Here is a 20,001-nt window from a genome sequence, read left to right as displayed (position 1 = left end):
TTCTCACAAAGAATAGAATGTCACACTCCAGGAAGTCACTCTGCTGTTTGTGATGACGGGGTGGCAGGTAGCCTAGTGGATAGAGGGTTGGGCCAGTAACCGAAAGGTTGCTAGATCGAATCCCTGAGCTGACAAGGTGAAAATCTGTCGTTCTGCTCCCGAACAAAGCAGTTAACCCACTGTTCCTAGACTGTCATTGTAAATAAAAAAAATTGTTCTTAATTGACTTGTCTAGTTAAATAAAGGTATAATATTACTGATTCTACTTTTAACTCTTACAATATTGCCTTTCTGTAATTCCATGTTGCATAACATGCAATTACATTCTGTAATCAAGTTGCATGAAGTTTCTGTGATCCTGACACAGGAACGTATGAAAGGGCCTCTCTTCTCCAGAGAGTGGGCTTACCGGTCTGGGAGTCGTGGTGGGATTCTGGGGGGAGGAAGTAGAGGTGCGGACTCAGCGATCCTTGGGGGTCGTGGAGGAAGAGGGATGAAGTCAACTGTGTCCTTTCCATGGATCAAATCAATATACAGCATAATTAATAATCAGGTTATCGACAAAAGAGACATTGACAGAGAACATTGTAAATACATTGACAAGAGTACATTGTCATGGCCAAAAGTTTTGAGAATGACACAAGTATTAATTTTCACAAAGTTTGCTGCTTCAGTGTCTTTATATATTTTTGTCAGATGTTACTATGGAATACTGAAGTATAATTACAAGCATTTCATAAGTGTCAAAGGCTTTTATTGACAATCACATAAAGTTGATGCAAAGACTCAATATTTGCAGTGTTGACCCTTCTTTTTCAAGACCTCTGCAAACCGCCCTGGCTGCTGTCAATTAACTTCTGGGCCACATCCTGACTGATGGCAGCCCATTCTTGCATAATCAAAGCTTGGAGTTTGTCAGAATTTGCGGATTTTTGTTTGTCCACCCACATCTTGAGGATTGAACACAAGTTCTCAATGGGATAAAGGTCTGGGGAGTTTCCTGGCCATGGACCCAAAATATAGATGATTTCTTCCCCAAGCCACTTAGTTATCACTTTTGCCTTATGGCAAGGTGCTCCATCATGCTGGAAAAGGTATTGTTCGTCACCAAACTGTTCCTGGATTGTTGGGAGAAGATGCTCTCAGAGGATGTGTTGGTACCATTCTTTATTCATGGCTGTGTTCTTAGGCAAAATTGTGAATGAGCCCACTCCCTTGGCTGAGAAGCAACCCCATACATGAATGGTCTCAGGATGCTTTACTGTTGGCATGACACAGGACTGATGGTAGAGCTCATTTTGTCTTCTCCGGACAAGCTTTTTTCCGGATGCCCCAAACAATCGGAAAGGGGATTCATCAGAGAAAATGACTTTACCCCAGGCCTCAGCAGTCCAATCACTGTACCTTTTGCAGAATATCAGTCTGTCCCTGAGGTTTTTCCTGGAGAGAAGTGGCTTCTTTGCGGCCCTTCTTGACACCAGGCCATCCTGCAAAGGTCTTCGCCTCACTGTGCGTGCAGATGCACTCACACCTGCCTGCTGCCATTCCTGAGCAAGCTCTGTACTGATGGTGCCCCGATCCCGCAGCTGAATCAACTTTAGGAGACGGTCCTGGTGCTAGCTGGACTTTCTTGGGGCCCTAAATCCTTCTTCACAACAATTGAACCACACTCCTTGAAGTTCTTGATGATCCGATAAATGGTTGATTTAGGTGCAATCTTACTGGCAGCAATATCCTTGCCTGTGAAGCTCTTTTTGTGCAAATCACAAAAAGGGCACGTGTTCCCTTGCAGGTAACCATGGTTGACAGAGGAAGAACAATGATTCCAAGCACCACCCTCCTTTTGAAGCTTCCAGTCTGTTATTCGAACTCAATCAGCATGACAGAGTGCTCTCCAGCCTTGTCCTCGTCAACATTCACACCTGTGTTAACGAGAGAATCACTGACATGATGTCAGCTGGTCCTTTTGTAGCAGGGCTGAAATGCAGTGGAAATGTTTTTTGGGGGATTCCGTTCATTTGCATGGCAAAGAGGGACTTTGCAATTAATTGCAATTCATCTGATCACTCTTCATAACATTCTGGAGCATATGCAAATTACCATCATACAAACTGAGGTAGCAGAGTTTGTGAAAATACATTTTTGTGTCATTCTCAAAACTTTTGGCCACAACTGTACATGGTGCCTTCCTAAGTATGATTTTTAAATATCAAGATGCTTTAGATCAATTACAAAGGTTTTTATAACGTAACGCTTTTTGCAGTGATTTGACTCAATTGGATTTAATGTCTCTCAGCAACTACATGTAGGAATAAGGATAAGCTATTTAGCTGTGTTGACTAAGCCATGTATTCACAAAGACAGAAATATACCAGAAGCGTGTTGGGTTTACAATTTGGCCTTACCTCAAACTCAGGCTCAGTTCCACTGCTGTAGCTCATGTTACTATGTGTGCTGAGTCTGTTACTGCCACTACCTGAGAAAGTAAAAGTCAAAACTATACGCTCAGGAAAGAAACACGACAAGTAAATATGAAACAATTTCTTGAAGAGTTAAGAGCCTGCAGTAGGATGTGATGAACTCCCCCCCCCTTCAGCCAGTAGGCTTAAGCGCACATTAATAGCTACAGATGAAGGCGACTCAGAGAGAGTAGCTGAGTAAAGCAACAATAATGGGGAGAGAACTGCAGCTACCGGTCTAATCTTTTAGACATAATGACCATAGATGATATGGAAATAATCAGAGTTGATCAGCACAACAAATGACCGCGTGTTGCAGATTTCATCACCTCTGCGAAGAAAAGTAAGTTCTTATAAAATAATCTTTCTACTAAAACAGATTATTGATCAAGACAATCCACGCTAACATCATCTTGCAATATATCCAACATCAAAACTACATCAGCTGTCATTTTTGACTGCCATCCTGACGTAAGGATCATAGTGACATGAAAATGACAGATAAGACTCACTGGATGTGCTGGAGGTACTGCCAGTCTTCCAAGTGCTTCTCTGGATTGGCCGGGCCACAGGAGGGGTTTCAGTCATGACCTGTGGGGCAGGTTCATACACAGAACACTCCGCAGCCATGTTCGAGCCCCAGTTAAGGTTCCTCTGCAAAGGGGCGCTTATCTCCAGACCTCACAGGGAAGAGGACAGATCAACAATAAGCATCAATCATCAACAATAAGCTAAATGTCATATATACAGTACATACAGTATATGTTCCAAAGTATTTCCATTTAAGTGTTTTACTGTAACATTATCATGATTTTATACTGGACAAAAATATAAACGCAACATGTAAAGTGTTGATCCCATGTTTCATGAGCTGAAATCAATCAATCAATCCAATTTGATTTGTCACATACACATGGTCAGCAGATGCCAATGCGAGGGTAGAGAAATGCTTGTGCTTATAGTTCCGACATTGCAGTAATAACCAACGAGTAATCTAACCTAACAATTTCACAACAACTACCTTATACACACAAGTGTAAAGGAATGAAGAATATGTCAATACAAATATATGAATGAGTCATGGTACAGAACGGCATAGGCAAGATGCAGTAGATGGTATCGAGTACAGTATATACATATGAGATGAGTAGTGTAGGGTATGTAAATATTATACGAAGAGGAATTGTTTAAAGTGGCTAGTGATACATTTTTTCATACATTTTTACATTATTAAAGTGACTGGAGTTGAGTCAGTATGTTGGCAGCAGCCACTCAATGTTAGTGGTGGCTGTTTAACAGTCTGATAGCCTTGAGATAGAAGCTGTTTTTCAGTCTCTCGGTCCCTGCTTTGATGTACCTGTACTGGCCTCGCCTTCTGGATGATAGCGGGGTGAACAGGCAGTGGCTCGGGTGGTTGTTGTCCTTGATCTTTATGGCCTTCCTGTGACATTGGTTGGTGTAGGTGTCCTGGAGGGCAGGTAGTTTGCCCCCGGTGATGCGTTGTGCAGACCTAACTACCCTCTGGAGAGCCTTACGGTTGTGGGCGGAGCAGTTGCTGTAACAGGCGGTGATACAGCCCGACAGGATGCTCTCAATTGTGCATCTGTAGAAGTTTGTGAGTGCTTTTGGTGACAAGCCGAATTTCTTCAGCCTCCTGAGGTTGAAGAGGCACTGCTGCGCCTTCTTCACAATGCTGTCTGTGTGGGTGGACCAATTCAGTTTGTCCGTGATGTGGAACTTGAAACTTACTACCCTCTCCACTACTGTCCCGTCGATGTGGATAGGGGGGTGCTCCCCCTGCTGTTTCCTGAAGTCCAAAATCATCTCAATTGTTTTGTTGACGTTGAGTGTGAGGTTATTTTCCTGACACCACACTCCGAGGGCCCTCACCTCCTCCCTGTAGGCCGTCTCGTCGTTGTTGGTAATCAAGCCTACCACTGTAGTGTCGTCCGCAAACTTGATGATTGAGTTGGAGGCGTGCATGGCCACGCAGTCGTGGGTGAACAGGGAGTACAGGAGAAGGCTCAGAATGCACCCTTGTGGGGCCCCAGTGTTGAGGATCAGCGGGGTGGAGATGTTGTTACCTACCCTCACCACCTGGGGGCGGCCCGTCAGGAAGTCCAGTACCCAGTTGCACAGGGCGGGGTCGAGACCCGGGGTCTCGAGCTTGATGATGAGTTTGGAGGGTACTATGGTGTTAAATGCTGAGCTGTAGTCGAGGAACAGCATTCTCACATAGGTATTCCTCTTGTCCAGGTGGGTTAGAACAGTGTGCAGTGTGATTGCGATTGCGGCGTCTGTGGAACTATTGGGGCGGTAAGCAACTTGCAGTGAGTCTAGGGTTTCAGGTAGGGTGGAGGTGATATGGTCCTTGACTAGTCTCTCAAAGCACTTCATGATGACGGAAGTGAGTGCTATGGGGCAGTAGTCGTTTAGCTCAGTTACCTTAGCTTTCTTGGGAACAGGAACAATGATGGCCCTCTTGCATGTTGGAACAGCAGACTGGGATAAGGATTGATTGAATATGTCCGTAAACACACCAGCCAGCTGGTCTGCGCATGCTCTGAGGACGTGGCTGGGGATGCCGTCTGGACCTGCAGCCTTGCGAGGGTTAACACGTTTAAATGTTTTACTCACGTCGGCTGCAGTGAAGGAGAGCCTGCAGGTTTTGGTAGCGGGCCGTGTCAGTGGCACTGTATTGTCCTCAAAGCGAGCAAAAAAGTTATTTAGTCTGTCTGGGAGCAAGACATCTTGGTCCACGACGGGGCTGGTTTTCTTCTTGTAATCCGTGATTGACTATAGACCCTGCCACATACCTCTTGTGTCTGAGCCGTTGAATTGCGACTCTACTTTGTCTCTATACTGATACTTGTTTGATTGTCTTGCGGAGGGAATAGCTACACTGTTTGTATTGGGTCATGTTTCCGGTCACCTTGCCCTGGTTAAAAGCAGTGGTTCGCGCTTTGAGTTTCTCGCAAATGCTGCCATCAATCAACGGTTTCTGGTTTGGGAAATAAAAGATCCAATATGCATAAAATATTTCCATTGGCACGAATAGCTTATTTCTCAAAACAATGTTGCACAAATTAGTTTACATCCCTGTTAGTGAGCAATTTTAATTTGCCAAGATAATCCATCCACCTGACGGGTGTGGAATATCAAGAAGCTGATTAAACAGCATGATCATTACACAGGAGCACATTGTGCTGGGGACAACTAAAGGCTACTTTAACTTCTTTGTATTTTTTTTACCATCATCTTTGAAATGCAAGAGAATGGCCATAATGTATAACTCCAGCCCAGATGCAATTTAGATTTTGGCCACTAGATGGATTCAGTGTATATGCACAGTTTTAGACTGATCCAATGAACCATTGCATTTCTGTTCAATCAAGACTGCCCAAATGTGCCTAATTTGTTTATTAATTACTTTTCATGTTCAAAATTGTGCACTCTCCTCAAACAATAGCATGATATTATTTTACTGTAATAGCTACTGTAAATTGGACAGTGCAGTTAGATTAACAAGAATTTAAGCTTTCTGCCAATATCAGACATATCTATGTCCTGGGAAATGTTCTTGTTACTTACAACCTCATGCTAATTGCATTAGCCTACGTTACCTCAACTGTCTCGAGGAATGGACACCGATCCCAAAGAAGTTTTTAAGTACTTTACACAACTGATCAAATGTGACCACTAATGCTGTCTTATGGAATTGTAGGCATAGTCAAAGAGGAAAGGCTATTAAAATAAAAAAAATGGACACTTTTCAGTAGCTTGATAAATGAAATGTGCAAAGTTGTCATCAAGGCAAAGGGTGGCTACTTTGAAGAATTTCAAATATAAAATATATTTGGATTTGTTTAACACTTTTTTTGGTTACCACATTATTCCATATGTGTTATTTCATAGTTGTGATGTCTTCACTATTATTCCACAATGTAGAAAATAGTAAAAATTAAGAAAAAACCTGGAACAAGTAGGTGTGTCCAAACTTTTGACTGGTACTGTAATTGCAGTTGAAGTAGCCTATAAAATACAGTATGCTCTTGTCACATGTAGAGGCAAAGTATAGAAGAGTCTCCAAATATGCCTACCAATCTCCTTCCCAATCTTCTCCCTCTCTTTATGGCGTCTGGAAATGCTGTCTCGTAATCTTTTCAGATTTTCCTGTGACAAAAAACTTTTTCTGAATTCGTGGAGGTAGTATTTCAGATAATCATTGTACACCCAAAAGCTAGGCCCGGGCCACAGAAAATATTGGTTTCTTGTGTTCTGCCAAGAGATATGAGTATTAACTATAATCTACTACTGTACCTGTTGATAGCGCAGAGACTGAGATCTCCTATCCTGGTCCAACTGCCAGGTCTTGAATTCCTGCACAGCATCATCCACACTCAGGACCCCCTCCTTCACTTTCTCCTGCAAGGCTATGAGCTGCCTCTGGCCTGGGGTCTTCATTCCAGCATAGGGGTCGTGGGAAGAGGAGGTGGCCCCTCCGTCACTCACAGGCCTCACTGGAGGTTTGGAGTCACATACATTGTTAACTAATTAGTGGAGAAGCTGTGATTCAGGGCAATGTGCAATGCATAGAAAATAAAATCTCAAGTGATGTTCAATTTGATATGTACCTGTGTTTGATGGGACTTCTCTGAGGTTCCTCTGTGGATTTGATTCTTCATTTCCCGAAAACACTGTGAAAAGCATAGTCATTCACCTGGACCTTAAATACACCGCTGGTTTGGCGACTTATGCACTAGCTAATAGCTTTGGAGAACACTTGTGCTGTTCAGTCATGTACCTCTTGAGATGTAGGTCTTGGACTCCTCAGGCTCTGAAAACGTTACAGGTCTCGGAATTGGAGCTGGTGGACGGTTTAAAATGTCTGGGATATAGGTCGCATTCTCGTCCACCGTGTCATAGATTTGATCTTGAGCACACATGTTGTAAGGGTCTTCCTCCTCAAACCCCTCTGGTTCTTCCACCTCTTCATTAGCTGTATGCTCCCCAACTTGGGCCACACCTGCATCAGGTTTCCCTTAAAAAAGCCACACAATTTGTTGAAAAAAAGAGTACGTCCACAAGTCCAATTACAGTACAATGCAGTACAGTATTTTGTAGTGAAGTTTAGACAACTGTTAATTGCCCCTTGAGCCAGATGTGAATGCTCTGGGGACATCAACTTACCCAACCAGTTTAAAGACAATGAGAACCCCATCAAACATTGAGGGCCCATAAGCAGACAATTATAGTGCATTCAGATAATATTCAGACACTATCATCAATCTACACTCAATACCCGTAATGACAAACACAAACAGGTTTTAGAGATTTTTGCAAAGTTAATATAAATCTAAAACGGATATATCACATTTACATTTAAGTATTCAGACCCTTAACATAGTACTTTGCTGAAGCACCTTTGGCAGCGATTACAGAGTGGAGTCTTCTTGGGTATGATGCTACAAGTTTGGCACACCTGTATTTGCTGAGTTTCTTTCATTCTTCTCTGCAGATCCTCTGAAGCTCTAGGAAGTTATTTTCAGGTCTCTCCAGAGATGTTCGATCGGGTTCCATTCTGGGCTCTGGCTGGGCCACTCAAGGACATAAAGAGAAATAAAGAGACTTGTCCCGAAGCCACTCCTGCGATGTCTTGGCTGTGTGCTTAAGGTCATTGTCCTGTTGGAAAGTGAACCTTCGGGGTCCTGAGCGCTCTGGAGCAGGTTTTCATCAAGGATTTGTCTGAACTTTGCTCTGTTCATCTTTCCCTCGATCCTGACTAGTCTCCCAGTCCCTGCTGCTAAAAAACATCCCCACAGCATGATGCTGCCAACACCATGCTTCACCGTAGTGATGGTGCCAGGTTTCCTCCGGATGTGATGCTTCCCATTCAGGGCAAAGAATTCAATCTTGGTTTCAACAGACCAGAGAATCTTGTTGCTCCATGGTATGAGTTTTTATGTACATTTTGGCAAACTCCAAGCAGGCTGTCATGTCCCTTTTACTGAGGAGTGGCTTCCATCTGGCCACTTTACCATAAAGGCCTGATTGGTGGAGTGCTGCAGAGATGGTTGTCCTTCCGAAAGGTTAGGATAACTCTGGAGCTCTGACAGAGTGACCATCGGGTTCTTTGTCACATCCCTGACCAAGGCCCTTCTCCCCGATTGTTCAGTTTGGCCAGGCTGCCAGCTATAGGAAGAATCTTGGTGGTTCCAAATTTCTTAGATGAGATAAGCTTTCAGAAGGACAACCATCTCTGCAGCACTCCACCCATCAGGCCTTTATGGTAGAGTGGCCAGATGGAAGCCACTCCTCAGTAAGAGGCACATGACAGCCTACTTGAAGTTTGCCAAAAGGCACCCAAAGGACTCTCAGACCATGAAAAACAAGATTCTCTGGTCTGAAACCAAGATTGTACTCTTTGGCCTGAATGCCAAGCGTCACGTCTGGAGGAAACCTGGCACCATCCCTACATTGAAAGCATGGTGGTGGCAGCATAATTCTGTGTGGATGTTTTTCAGCGGTAGGTATTGGGAGACTAGTGAGGATCAAGGGAAACATGAATGGAGCGAAGTACAGAGAGATCCTTGATGAAAACCTGCTCAGGACCTCAGACTGGGGCGAAGGTTCACCTTCCAACAGGACAACGACCCTACGCACACAGCCAAGACAACGCAGAACTGGCTTCGGGACAAGTCTTTGAATGTCCTTGAGTGGCCTAGCCAGAGCCCGGACTTGAACCCGATTTGATACAGGTGTGCAAAGCTTGGAGCGTCATACCCAAGAAGACTCAATGTTGTAATCTCTGTCAAAAGTGCTTCAACAAGTACAGAGCAAATCTGAATAACTACATAAATGTGATATTTCAGTTTTTTTATTTGCAAAAATGTCTAAAAACCTATTTTTACTTTGTCATTATAGGGCATTGTGTATAGATTGATGAGAAGAAAAAAAAACATTTCATCCATTTTAGAATAAGGCAAAATGTGGAAAAGGTCAAGGATTCTGAATACTTTTCAAATGCACTGTTTATCGATATCAAATGATATCAATATCATATTGAATAATCGATATTGGTTTCCACCATTAGTATTTTGTCAATTTACATTTACATTACATTTACATTTAAGTCATTTAGCAGACGCTCTTATCCAGAGCGACTTACTTACCTTGAAAGAATTTTCTAAGTATGATTTCTTCTGGGTTATGCGACTCTCCAAATGCCTTCTCCATGTCCTCATCTGAGGGAAATAAATATTCAAAGATAATAGTAATCCATCATCATCGTCATCATCATTAAAGGGAAATGGTACTTCATGTAATTAATCATACAAAGGTCTTCCATGTAGTCTGGGTTTAACCCCATCATGGACTCATAGATGTCTTCTTGGCACTCGGGGTTTAGGGAATATTTCATGATGATATCTCGAGAGGAGTTGGAAGTGGACTCGTACACATCCTCATCTTCTTCAGCCGAGATGGACTCTTTGATATGAGACTTCAGCATGTCAGCCGTCTCCTACATACAAGATATCGTGCACATAGTCTTAGTCTTCACTAAAGATATGATTTCACAAAGTTACCACAATAAGATTTACAGGTGGCTGTTATTCGAAATCATTGTTGTGCAATCCAGAGCATTTCCCAAAATTGAGATCACACTAGAGAGATACAAGATAAACACATCACTGAATGAATATACGAACAATGGACTTACCACAAAGTCGTCCATGAACTGTCTCAGGTCAGAGAAGCCGCTCCTCCCTGCCAGTGTATTTGGGTAGTCTCCATTCTTATTCATCACGCTGTAGGCCTGCAAGGCACCTGGACACTGTAGCAGGACTGTGGTAAGCTTCTTCAGCCCATACTTTGCAGCAAAATGAAGCAGGGTGGGAAGCTCCTGCTTTCGCTGATCTGATTGACAGAAACAGTCAAATGTGATCTATTCCACTTGTTATGAACGTTCTTGAAGACTCAAAACCTTCAGGATATAAGTTGAACTTGGTCAAAAAGAAATGTTCCCAATTCACCTAGAACACAGAATGTATTGACCTTTTGGACCTTGGATCATATCCCTGGATGTCAACGTAACTCAATGGGGATAAGATTCTTGGACTCTTAGATAAAAAAAATCATTTGATGGCATTTCTGGATGTCCAGATAACATTTTTGGATGTGCCAGATAAAAGCAGGTTACAGCAGGTGAATGGTAGTTCATCAGTCATATGAAAAAAATCACATTTTTGCAACTTATTTTTCTTGAAGTGTCCCATTTATCCAATTTCACAACCATAACTGTCTGTTTTAGGATGGATTTATATCCAGTGGGGAGAACAAGGTTGTAGAGGTCTGTAATTTTTATCATTGGTACACTTCAACTGTGAGAGACGAAATCTAAAACAAAAATCCAGAAAATCACATTGCATGATTTTTAAGTAATTCATTTGCATTTAATTGCATGACAGACACAAGTATTTGATCACCTACCAACCAGTAAGAATTCCGGCTCTCACAGACCTGTTAGTTTTTCTTTAAGAAGCCCTCCTGTTCTCCACTCATTACCTGTATTAACTGCACCTGTTTGAACTCGTTACCTGTATAAAAGACACCGGTCCGCATACTCAATCAAACAGACTCCAACCTCTCCACAATGGCCAAGATCAGAGTGCTGTGTAAGGACATCAGGGATAAAATTGTAGACCTGCACAAGGCTGGGATGGGCTACAGGACAATAGGCAAGCAGCTTGGTGAGAAGGCAACAACTGTTGGCGCAATTATTAGAAAATGGAAGAAGTTCAAGATGACGGTCAATCACCCTCGGTCTGAGGCTCCATGCAAGATCTCACCTCGTGGGGCATCAATGATCATGAGGAAGGTGAGGGATCAGCCCAGAACTACACGGCAGGACCTGGTCAATGACCTGAAGAGAGCTAGGGACCACAGTCTCAAAGAAAACCAATAGTAACACACTACGCCGTCATGGATTAAAATCCTGCAGCGCACGCAAGGTCCCCCTGCTCAAGCCAGCGCATGTCCAGGCCCGTCTGAAGTTTGCCAATGACCATCTGGATGATCCAGAGGAGGAATGGGAGAAGGTCATGTGGTCTGATGAGACAAAAAATAGAGCTTCTTGGTCTAAACTCCACTCGCCGTGTTTGGAGGAAGAAGAAGGATGAGTACAACCCCAAGAACACCAGCCCAACCATGAAGCATGGAGGTGGAAACATCATTCTTTAGGGATGCTTTTCTGCAAAGGGGACAGGATGACTGCACCGTATTGAGGGGAGGATGGATGGGGCCATGTATCGCGAGATCTTGACCAACAACCTCCTTCCCTCAGTAAGAGCATTGAAGGTGGGTCGTGGCTGGGTCTTCCAGCATGACAACGACCCGAAACACACAGCCAGGGCAACTAAGGAGTGGCTCCATAAGAAGCATCTCAAGGTCCTGGAGTGGCCTAGCCAGTCTCCAGACCTGAACCCAATAGAAGATCTTTGGAGGGAGCTGAAAGTCTGTATTGCCCAGCGACAGCCCCGAAACCTGAAGGATCTGGAGAAAGTCTGTATGGAGGAGTGGGCCAAAATCCCTGCTGCAGTGTGTGCAAGCCTGGTCAAGAACTACAGGAAACGTATGATCTCTGTAATTGCAAACAAAGGTTTCTGTACCAAAGATTAAGTTCTGCTTTTCTGATGTATCAAATACTTATGTCATGCAATAAAATGCAAATTAATTACTTAAAAATCATCCAATGTGATTTTCTCTCACAGTTGAAGTGTACCTATGATAAAAAATTACAGACCTCTACATGCTTTGTAAGTAGGAAAACCTGCAAAGTCGGCAGTGTGTCAAATACTTATTCTCCCCACTGTACATCCGACTATGAAGTAAGATGACTGTCAGAGTAAATTTAATGTCACAATCTGTAATTAATATAAAGCATAATCTGTAAAAGTTCCTGTAATTAAATGGTAATGCCAAAGAAATAAGAAAATAACTTATACATGGCTTTTGGGCTTGCTTACTACAAATGTATTAAACTGTTATAACCCAAATTGAACGTTTGTTTTTCTTCATTCTTTATGTTTTAGTGTCTTTTGATTCCCAATATATAGGGAATTTCAATCAACCCCCTATTTTTAAATGGAATTGACACCAACTCTGCTTAGAGCCACTGTCTGCATTTTTTTCCCCCATTAAAAAAAGCAAAAACAGTTGCGCTTTTCTGAAATTATTCCCTATTTCTTCTCAAATAAATTGAAATTAAATAATAAAATGTCTCCACTCATTGTTTTGGATTTCAACATTGCAGAGCAAATGACATTTTTGTTAACTTAAGTTATTAAAACAAATAGCATGAACAAAATGACTAGCCAAGATAACTGCCAACAAATGCTTCTTGTGAGCTTGATGCATCTTTCTACTGGAAATTTGGGCCACTCTCCAGCAGCAAACATATCTAATCATTCAATGTTTGAGGGGTGCCCTCCACCAACTGTTTTTTCAGCTCTCGCCATAGGTCATGTATGTGATTCAGATCTAGACTCTTGCTGACCACTCCAGAACAGTCCAGCATTTCTTTTTTTAACATGCTTTTGATGTGTTTTTGGGGTTGTTATCCTGCTGGAAGACCCACAATCTTCAACAGAGACAGTTTGCAGACATGGGTTGAACATTGCACTCCGAAACAACTGTTTACACTGCTGCTACTCTCTGTTTATCATATATGCATAATCACTTTAACTATACATTAATGTACATACTACCTCAATTGGCCCGACCAACCAGTGCTCCCACACATTGGCTAACCGGGCTATCGGCATTGTGTCTCGCCACCCGCCAACCCCTCTTTTACGCTACTGCTACTCTCTGTTCATCATATAATGCCTAGTCACTTTAACCATATCTACATGTACATACTACCTCAATCAGCCTGACTAACCGGTGTCTGTATGTAGCCTCTCTACTTTTATAGCCTCGCCACTGTATATAGCCCGTCTTTTTACTGTTGACTTATTTCTTTACTTACCTATTGTTCACCTAATACTTTTTTTGCACTATTGGTTAGAGCCTGTAAGTAAGCATTTCACTGCAAGATCTACTACACCTGTTGTATTCAGCGCACGTGACAAGTACACTTTGATTTGATAATCTGCTGATTTCATGATGTCTTGCACACGTTCAAGGCTCCCAGTACCAGAGGCAGCAAGGCAACGCCACAGCATTATCGAACCTCCCCCATGTTTGATTGTAGGGTAGATGTTCTTTTCTTTGAATGCTTCATTTTGTTGTTGGTAAACAAATCATAGAAAGACTCCACTGCTGAAGGAGACAGAAGAAAGCCTGATTGAACTCAAAACCCCACCTAAAACAAGCCTAAATCCTGGAGAACATGTTCTGTGGACCAATGAAATGAAATTAGAGCTCTTTGGCAATACAGATCAGTGCTGTGTTTACTGACAGACAAATGAAGCATTCAAAGAAAAGAACAACCTCCCTACAGTCAAATATGGGCGAGGTTTGATAATGCTGTGGGGTTGCTTTGCTGCCTCTGGTACTGGGAGCCTTGAATGCGTGCGAGACATCATGAAATCAGCAGATTATCAGGTGTTTTGGAGTCCAATGTTCAACCCGGTGTCCAAAAACTGGGTCCCCATTGAAGGTTATGGGTTTTCCAGCAGGAAAACGACCTCAAACGCACATCAGAAAGCACCCAGGAATGATTCAGTAAGAGATGCTGGACTGTTTTGGAGTGTCCATCGAATCACGTCCAAAACTTATGGCGAGATCTGAAAACAGCAGTTGGAGGTCACCCATTAATCATTGAAGAATTAGAGCAGTTTGTTGCTAAAAAGTGGGCCAAATTGCCAGTAGAAAGCTGCAGTTAACAAGACGCATTTGTCTGTATTTATCTTGGCCAAAGGCTGTGCAACCAATTACTAGCTCCTGGGTGGCAATAATATTGCAATGCCATTTATCTTTATTTCCTCAATTAAAATAGTAAACTTAAGTTTAAAAAAATGTAATGTGGAAAATCCAATTACAAGGTCTGATGGCCAAATGTTTAAATGTCAACTTATTTTATAAGAAATAGGGGAAAGTGCAATGGTGCCAATATATTTGGCCGCAACTATCACTTGACTTTAAATAATATGATTAAAAAAATGCCTAACTGAGATTAGTTGAATTGTTTGAGGAACTCCCTTTACTCTCTTGTGAAAAATCTACAACAATGTAGTGTAAGTATTCACTAGAAACTAGCTAGCACATGGTTTTTCCTTACAACAAAAACGCGCAATAGCAGTTTCAATAGAACTGTTAAGTGTGTAGACAAGCAAATCATTCCATTATATTTTCTGGTCAAAATGTAAAGCACTTACATGCAGCCATATTGTCTTTCTCAATCTGTCTGATTCCAAACACATGAATTCCACTTGCAGGAATCCTGCCTTTTAACGAGTCTGTCAGCATATTGTCAAGTGACTCTGTGGCATTGGATGTGAAATTGAATGCCTAGAAACATAGAAATGAACAACACTATTGAAGGAAATAGAATATGTTCTAAAGAATTTAAATATAAATGTTTTGTAGGTTTCCTTGAAGCTTTAGCCTGTGTGAAATGCAGTGCAGCCTCCAATGAAATATTTAGACATTTGACATAACTGCAGGCAACAGGAGATGGCCTCTTAAGACCTTTTAATTACATCGTATTCGCCATATGTTAGCTTTCAGTCAAACTGCACAAAAACGAAACCGAAACTTAAGTTTAGGCAGTAATTCCAACTGGTTAAGGTTAAGGTTTGGGATAGGGTTAAAACACAAAATGTGTGCTTATCACTGGGATGGAACCCCCGATGCTTGGGGCCGTAGCTTTCATTTTAAGCCCATCCCCAGCACCTTAGCTTGTTGCAAGCCTAGTAAATGGTAACAGGGACTCGCATTTGTGGCACAAATCCCATTCAAGTCATGGTACCGATATTAGCGTTTTTCATACATCATGTTCAAATCATCTAAAAGTGATTTTGTTGAGCTTCACAATGATTATGAGATACTTTCGGATGATTTGGACAAAATTCTAATATCGGCACCAGGACTTGGATTTGGCACAAATGATAAAATGTTAGAATTTGGAAACAGTGCCATAGAAACTTAAACAAAGCATAGATTGCTGTCAAACCTTGTCCATACGCTGCTTACAGGGTTAAGAAACCAATATGTCATTTTGTATTTTGGGTGAACTATCCCTTTCAAAATCAATTATTTAGAGGTGTTGAAAACAGAGTTTGTCAGTCTTCAGTATTCTGTTTTCACTCTATACTGAGCACTCTCACCTGACACATAAAGTCCATGGGAGCAGCTGCAAGTTCAAGGTAACGACTGACCTCTCCCATGGCTGTGTAGTATGTTACAGGCCTCAAACAGACTGGTGAGTCATTGCCATGCAGAGTGAGTGACACCTCTCCTGCTGGCATATCTGGTAAAGATAACATTTATCTGGGTTAGCATTCTTTATCTACTGTACAGAATAGTGGCTGGCAAATCACTTCAAGTTATTCACATTGGTCAAAGAAATGTCCACAATAAGAATGTAATAGTGAAATAGAATAATAAGGGAAAGTGAAACAGAAGACTGGGCGGTCTAAATTTTTCTCTATAGCTTTGCGATCGAAAGTCTCTAAAGGTTAGCCTACTTACCAGGCGCATTAACAGTGATGGTGTATTCATTCTCCAAAATCCCTAAAACCCGTTTTGCAGCTGAATCTTTAGAGGAAAACTCCACCTCCATTTTCAATTGGTTGTCCAGTTTATTTGAAAAGATTATGAAAATAGTTGCATGGTCCTGTAAAACATGTACAGTCATCATGGAGACATCAGATACTGGAAGCAATTGTATTCTAGGCTTCATAGGAGTTGGCCCCCCAAAAAACTGCACTTGCAAATAAAGTTGTCCTGGGCTGATTATAATTTGAGTGTAATTTAAGGGTGCGCCTCGATATGAATCAAGAAATAATCAGACAAATTCACACACCAAAAATGATAGTAACAAAGAGGCATGGTTGTCCAACACCATACACTCCAACAACTGTTACACTTATGACAGTATCATGTACATTGCCTTCAGAAAGTATTCTTCCCCCTTGACTTACCTTGTTGCGTTGCAGCCGGAATTAAAAATGTATAAAAAAATATAAAACATCTCACCCATCTACACACAATACCCAATAATGACAAAGTGAAAACATGTTTTAGAAATGTTTTCAAATTTTTTGAAAATGAAATACAGAAATATCATAAGTATTCACAACCTTGAGACCTTTTAGAATCACATTTGGCAGCGATTACAGCTGTGAGTCTTTCTAGGTAAGCCTCTAAGAGCTTTGCACACCTGGATTGTACAATATTCCTACAAAAATTCTTCAAGCTCTGTCAAGTTGCTTGTTGATCGTTGCTAGACAGACATTTTCAAGTCTTGCCATAGATTCTTATATTTAGCCTTGTGTTTTAGGTTATTGTCCTGCGGAAAGGTGAATTTAAACTCCCAGTGTCTGTTGGAAAACAGACTGAACCAGGTTTTCCTCTAGGATTTTGCCTGTGCTTAGTTCTATTCAGTTTCTTTTTATCCTAAAAACTCCCTAGTCCTTGCCGATGACAAACATATCCATAACATGATGCAGCCACCACAATGCTTGAAAATATGAAGAGTGGTACTCAATGATGTGTTGGTTTTGCCCCAAACATAACGCGTTGTATTTAGGACATAGCCAATTTCTTTGACACATTTTTTGCAGTTTTACTTTAGTGCGTAATTGCAAACAGGATGCATGTTTGGGGATAAAAATGTTTCTGTACAGGCTTCCTTCTTTTCACTCTGTCATTTAGGTTAGTATTGTGGACAGTGGCAAACCGTCCTTCAGGGCAGGTGGGGCTGTAAGGCTCTGCCCCACCTGTTTATGAAATAAATAAATAAACAAATGTTTTATTAAATACAGTCCCAGTCAAAGGTTTTTACACACCTAGTCATTCCAGGGTTTTTCTTTATTTTTTACTATTTTCTACATTGTAGAATAATAGTGAAGACATCAAAACTATGAAACAACACATATGGAATCATGTAGTAACCAAAAAAGTGTTAAACAAATCAAAATATATGTTATATTTGAGATTCTTCCGTAGCCACCCGTTGCCTTGATAACATTGAATGAGTAGGTGTGTCCAAACTTTTGGTACTGTATATATATTGTTGTTGCCTGTTTTGCATGTTATTTTGGCATCAATTTATTCACATATCAGTTTGCAAACAATGTAGTTAATAGTTAATAAAGCCGCAAACAAACATGGTCTCTTTCTTGAGTAAGGACGCTCCAAAATGCAGGTGTTTCAGCCTAGATCAGTACTTTCTGTGGTGGAGGGGCTGCCAGAGAAAGTACAGAGCATAGGCGTTGGAAATCTTCTCTAGTTGCGCAATGATTGGCTCAGTGTTCTGTCACTCATGGGGACATTACGTCACCCCCGAATCCACAGGAAGAGCTAAGCAGTTCAAGCCCCATTGGGTGGTGTCATATACACTGCTCAAAAAAATAAAGGGAACACTTAAACAACACAATGTAACTCCAAGTCAATCACACTTCTGTGAAATCAAACTGTCCACTTAGGAAGCAACACTGATTGACAATAAATTTCACATGCTGTTGTGCAAATGGAATAGACAAGAGGTGGAAATTATAGGCAATTAGCAAGACACCCCCAATAAAAGAGTGGTTCTGCAGGTGGTGACCAGACCACTTCTCAGTTCCTAGGCTTCCTGGCTGATGTTTTGGTCACTTTTTAATGCTGGTGGTGCTTTCACTCTAGTGGTAGCATGAGACGGAGTCTACAACCCACACAAGTGGCTCAGGTAGTGCAGCTCATCCAGGATGGAACATCAATGCGAGCTGTGGCAAGGTTTGCTGTGTCTGTCAGCGTAGTGTCCAGAGCATGGAGGCGCTACCAGGAGACAGGCCAGTACACCAGGAGATGTGGAGGAGGCCATAGGAGGGTAACAATCCAGCAGCAGGACCGCTACCTCCGCCTTTGTGCAAGGAGGAGCAGGAGGAGCACTGCCAGAGCCCTGCAAAATGACCTCCAACAGGCCACAAATGTGCATGTGTCTGCTCAAACAGTCAGAAACAGACTCCATGAGGGTGGTATGAGGGCCCGACGTCCACAGGTGGGGGTTGTGCTTACAGCCCAACACCGTGCAGGACGTTTGGCATTTTCCAGAGAACACCAAGATTGGCAAATTCGCCACTGGTGCCCTGTGCTCTTCACTGATGAAAGTAGGTTCACACTGAGCACATGTGACAGACGTGACAGTCTGGAGACGCTGTGGAGAACGTTCTGCTGCCTGCAACATCCTCCAGCATGACCGGTTTGGCGGTGGGTCAGTCATGGTGTGGGGTGGCATTTCTTTGGGGGGCCGCACAGCCCTCCATGTGCTCGCCAGAGGTAGCCTGACTGCCATTAGGTTTAATAAGAATATTTCATTCATTCAGATCTAGGATGTGTTATTTTAGTGTTCCCTTTATTTTTTTGAGCAGTGTATTTACATTAGAAGTGTCCGTCCAAGAAGTCTCAAGGTCATTAGCCACAAATAAAATGACGTCAAATCAAGTTATATTTATTGTAGCTTTGATTAGACTGATGTCAAAATCATACTTTCACAATATTAGCTAGCAAGCTAGACAAGCTGTCGGGGTCTGGGTTTAAGGATTTATAAGATCACTGATGTCATGATTCAACCTAGTTTTTTTCACAGTTCCCTGTTGTCTTGAAAGCACCATAAATCCAGCGAATGTAGTAAGCTGTTTGTAGACCATCACCCTAAGAATTTGGTCTCTCTCCCCGACAAGAGTTAGCCTAATGTTCTGACTTGGTGGTGCACATGTAGTCTATAGCCTGTTTTAGAGAAATGTCATAATCAAATATTGTAAGCCCTTTCATTGTCTGCTTATATGCCCCTGTTATTTATCCTACAGTTCTGACTTACATCTGAACCTCACACCTGTGGGACAGGTACAGGATGGCAACAACAACTGCCCGAGTTACACCGGGAATGCACAATCCCTCCATCAGTGCTCAGACTGTCCGCAATAGGCTGAGAGAGGCTGGACTGAGGGCTTGTAGGCCTATGGTAAGGCAGGTCCTCACCAGACATCAGACAACAACGTCACCTATGGGCACAAACCCACCGTCGCTGGACCAGACAGGACTGGCAAAAAGTGCTCTTCACTGACGAGTAGCGGTTTTGTATCACCAGAGGTGATGGTCGGATTCGCGTTTATCGTCGAAGGAATGAGCGTTACACTGAGGCCTGTACCCTGGAGCGGGATTGATTTGGAGGTGGAGGGTCCGTCATGGTCTGGGGAGGTGTGTCACAGCATCGGACTGAGCTTGTTTTCATTGCAGACAATCTCAACGCTGTGCGTTACAGGGAAGACAGCCTCCTCCCTAAGTGCAGGCTCATCCTGACATGACCCTCCAGCATGACAATGCCACCAGCCAT

The 20,001-nt window shown here is 42.3% G+C and overlaps 1 protein-coding gene across 3 annotated transcripts in view; it reads right to left on the bottom strand.

Annotated features, from left to right (window-relative positions):
* pik3ap1 (phosphoinositide-3-kinase adaptor protein 1) overlaps nt 1-20,001 on the bottom strand; it is a 32,756-nt gene that overhangs the window by 9,301 nt on the left and 3,454 nt on the right. For 2 of the 3 annotated variants that reach the window (XM_029640953.2, XM_029640954.1), the window contains exons 4-16: nt 16,155-16,299; nt 15,791-15,933; nt 14,840-14,972; nt 10,180-10,376; nt 9,795-9,981; nt 9,632-9,703; nt 7,264-7,500; nt 7,094-7,156; nt 6,780-6,979; nt 6,560-6,632; nt 2,972-3,139; nt 2,406-2,476; nt 410-510 (exon numbers count right to left, since the gene is read on the bottom strand). In XM_029640953.2, the coding sequence (XP_029496813.1) occupies nt 410-510; nt 2,406-2,476; nt 2,972-3,139; nt 6,560-6,632; nt 6,780-6,979; nt 7,094-7,156; nt 7,264-7,500; nt 9,632-9,703; nt 9,795-9,981; nt 10,180-10,376; nt 14,840-14,972; nt 15,791-15,933; nt 16,155-16,299 (1,790 nt within the window). Of the gene's footprint in view, nt 1-409; nt 511-2,405; nt 2,477-2,971; nt 3,140-6,559; nt 6,633-6,779; nt 6,980-7,093; nt 7,157-7,263; nt 7,501-9,631; nt 9,704-9,794; nt 9,982-10,179; nt 10,377-14,839; nt 14,973-15,790; nt 15,934-16,154; nt 16,300-20,001 lie in introns of those variants that run through there. The other variant, XM_065012874.1, reaches the window with a different exon arrangement.

Source organism: Oncorhynchus nerka, linkage group LG28 (genome assembly GCF_034236695.1).
Source record: "Oncorhynchus nerka isolate Pitt River linkage group LG28, Oner_Uvic_2.0, whole genome shotgun sequence".
NCBI classification, from domain to species: domain Eukaryota; kingdom Metazoa; phylum Chordata; class Actinopteri; order Salmoniformes; family Salmonidae; genus Oncorhynchus; species Oncorhynchus nerka.
Note: the sequence above shows the minus strand (reverse complement) of the source record. Positions and strands in the feature narration are given on the sequence as shown.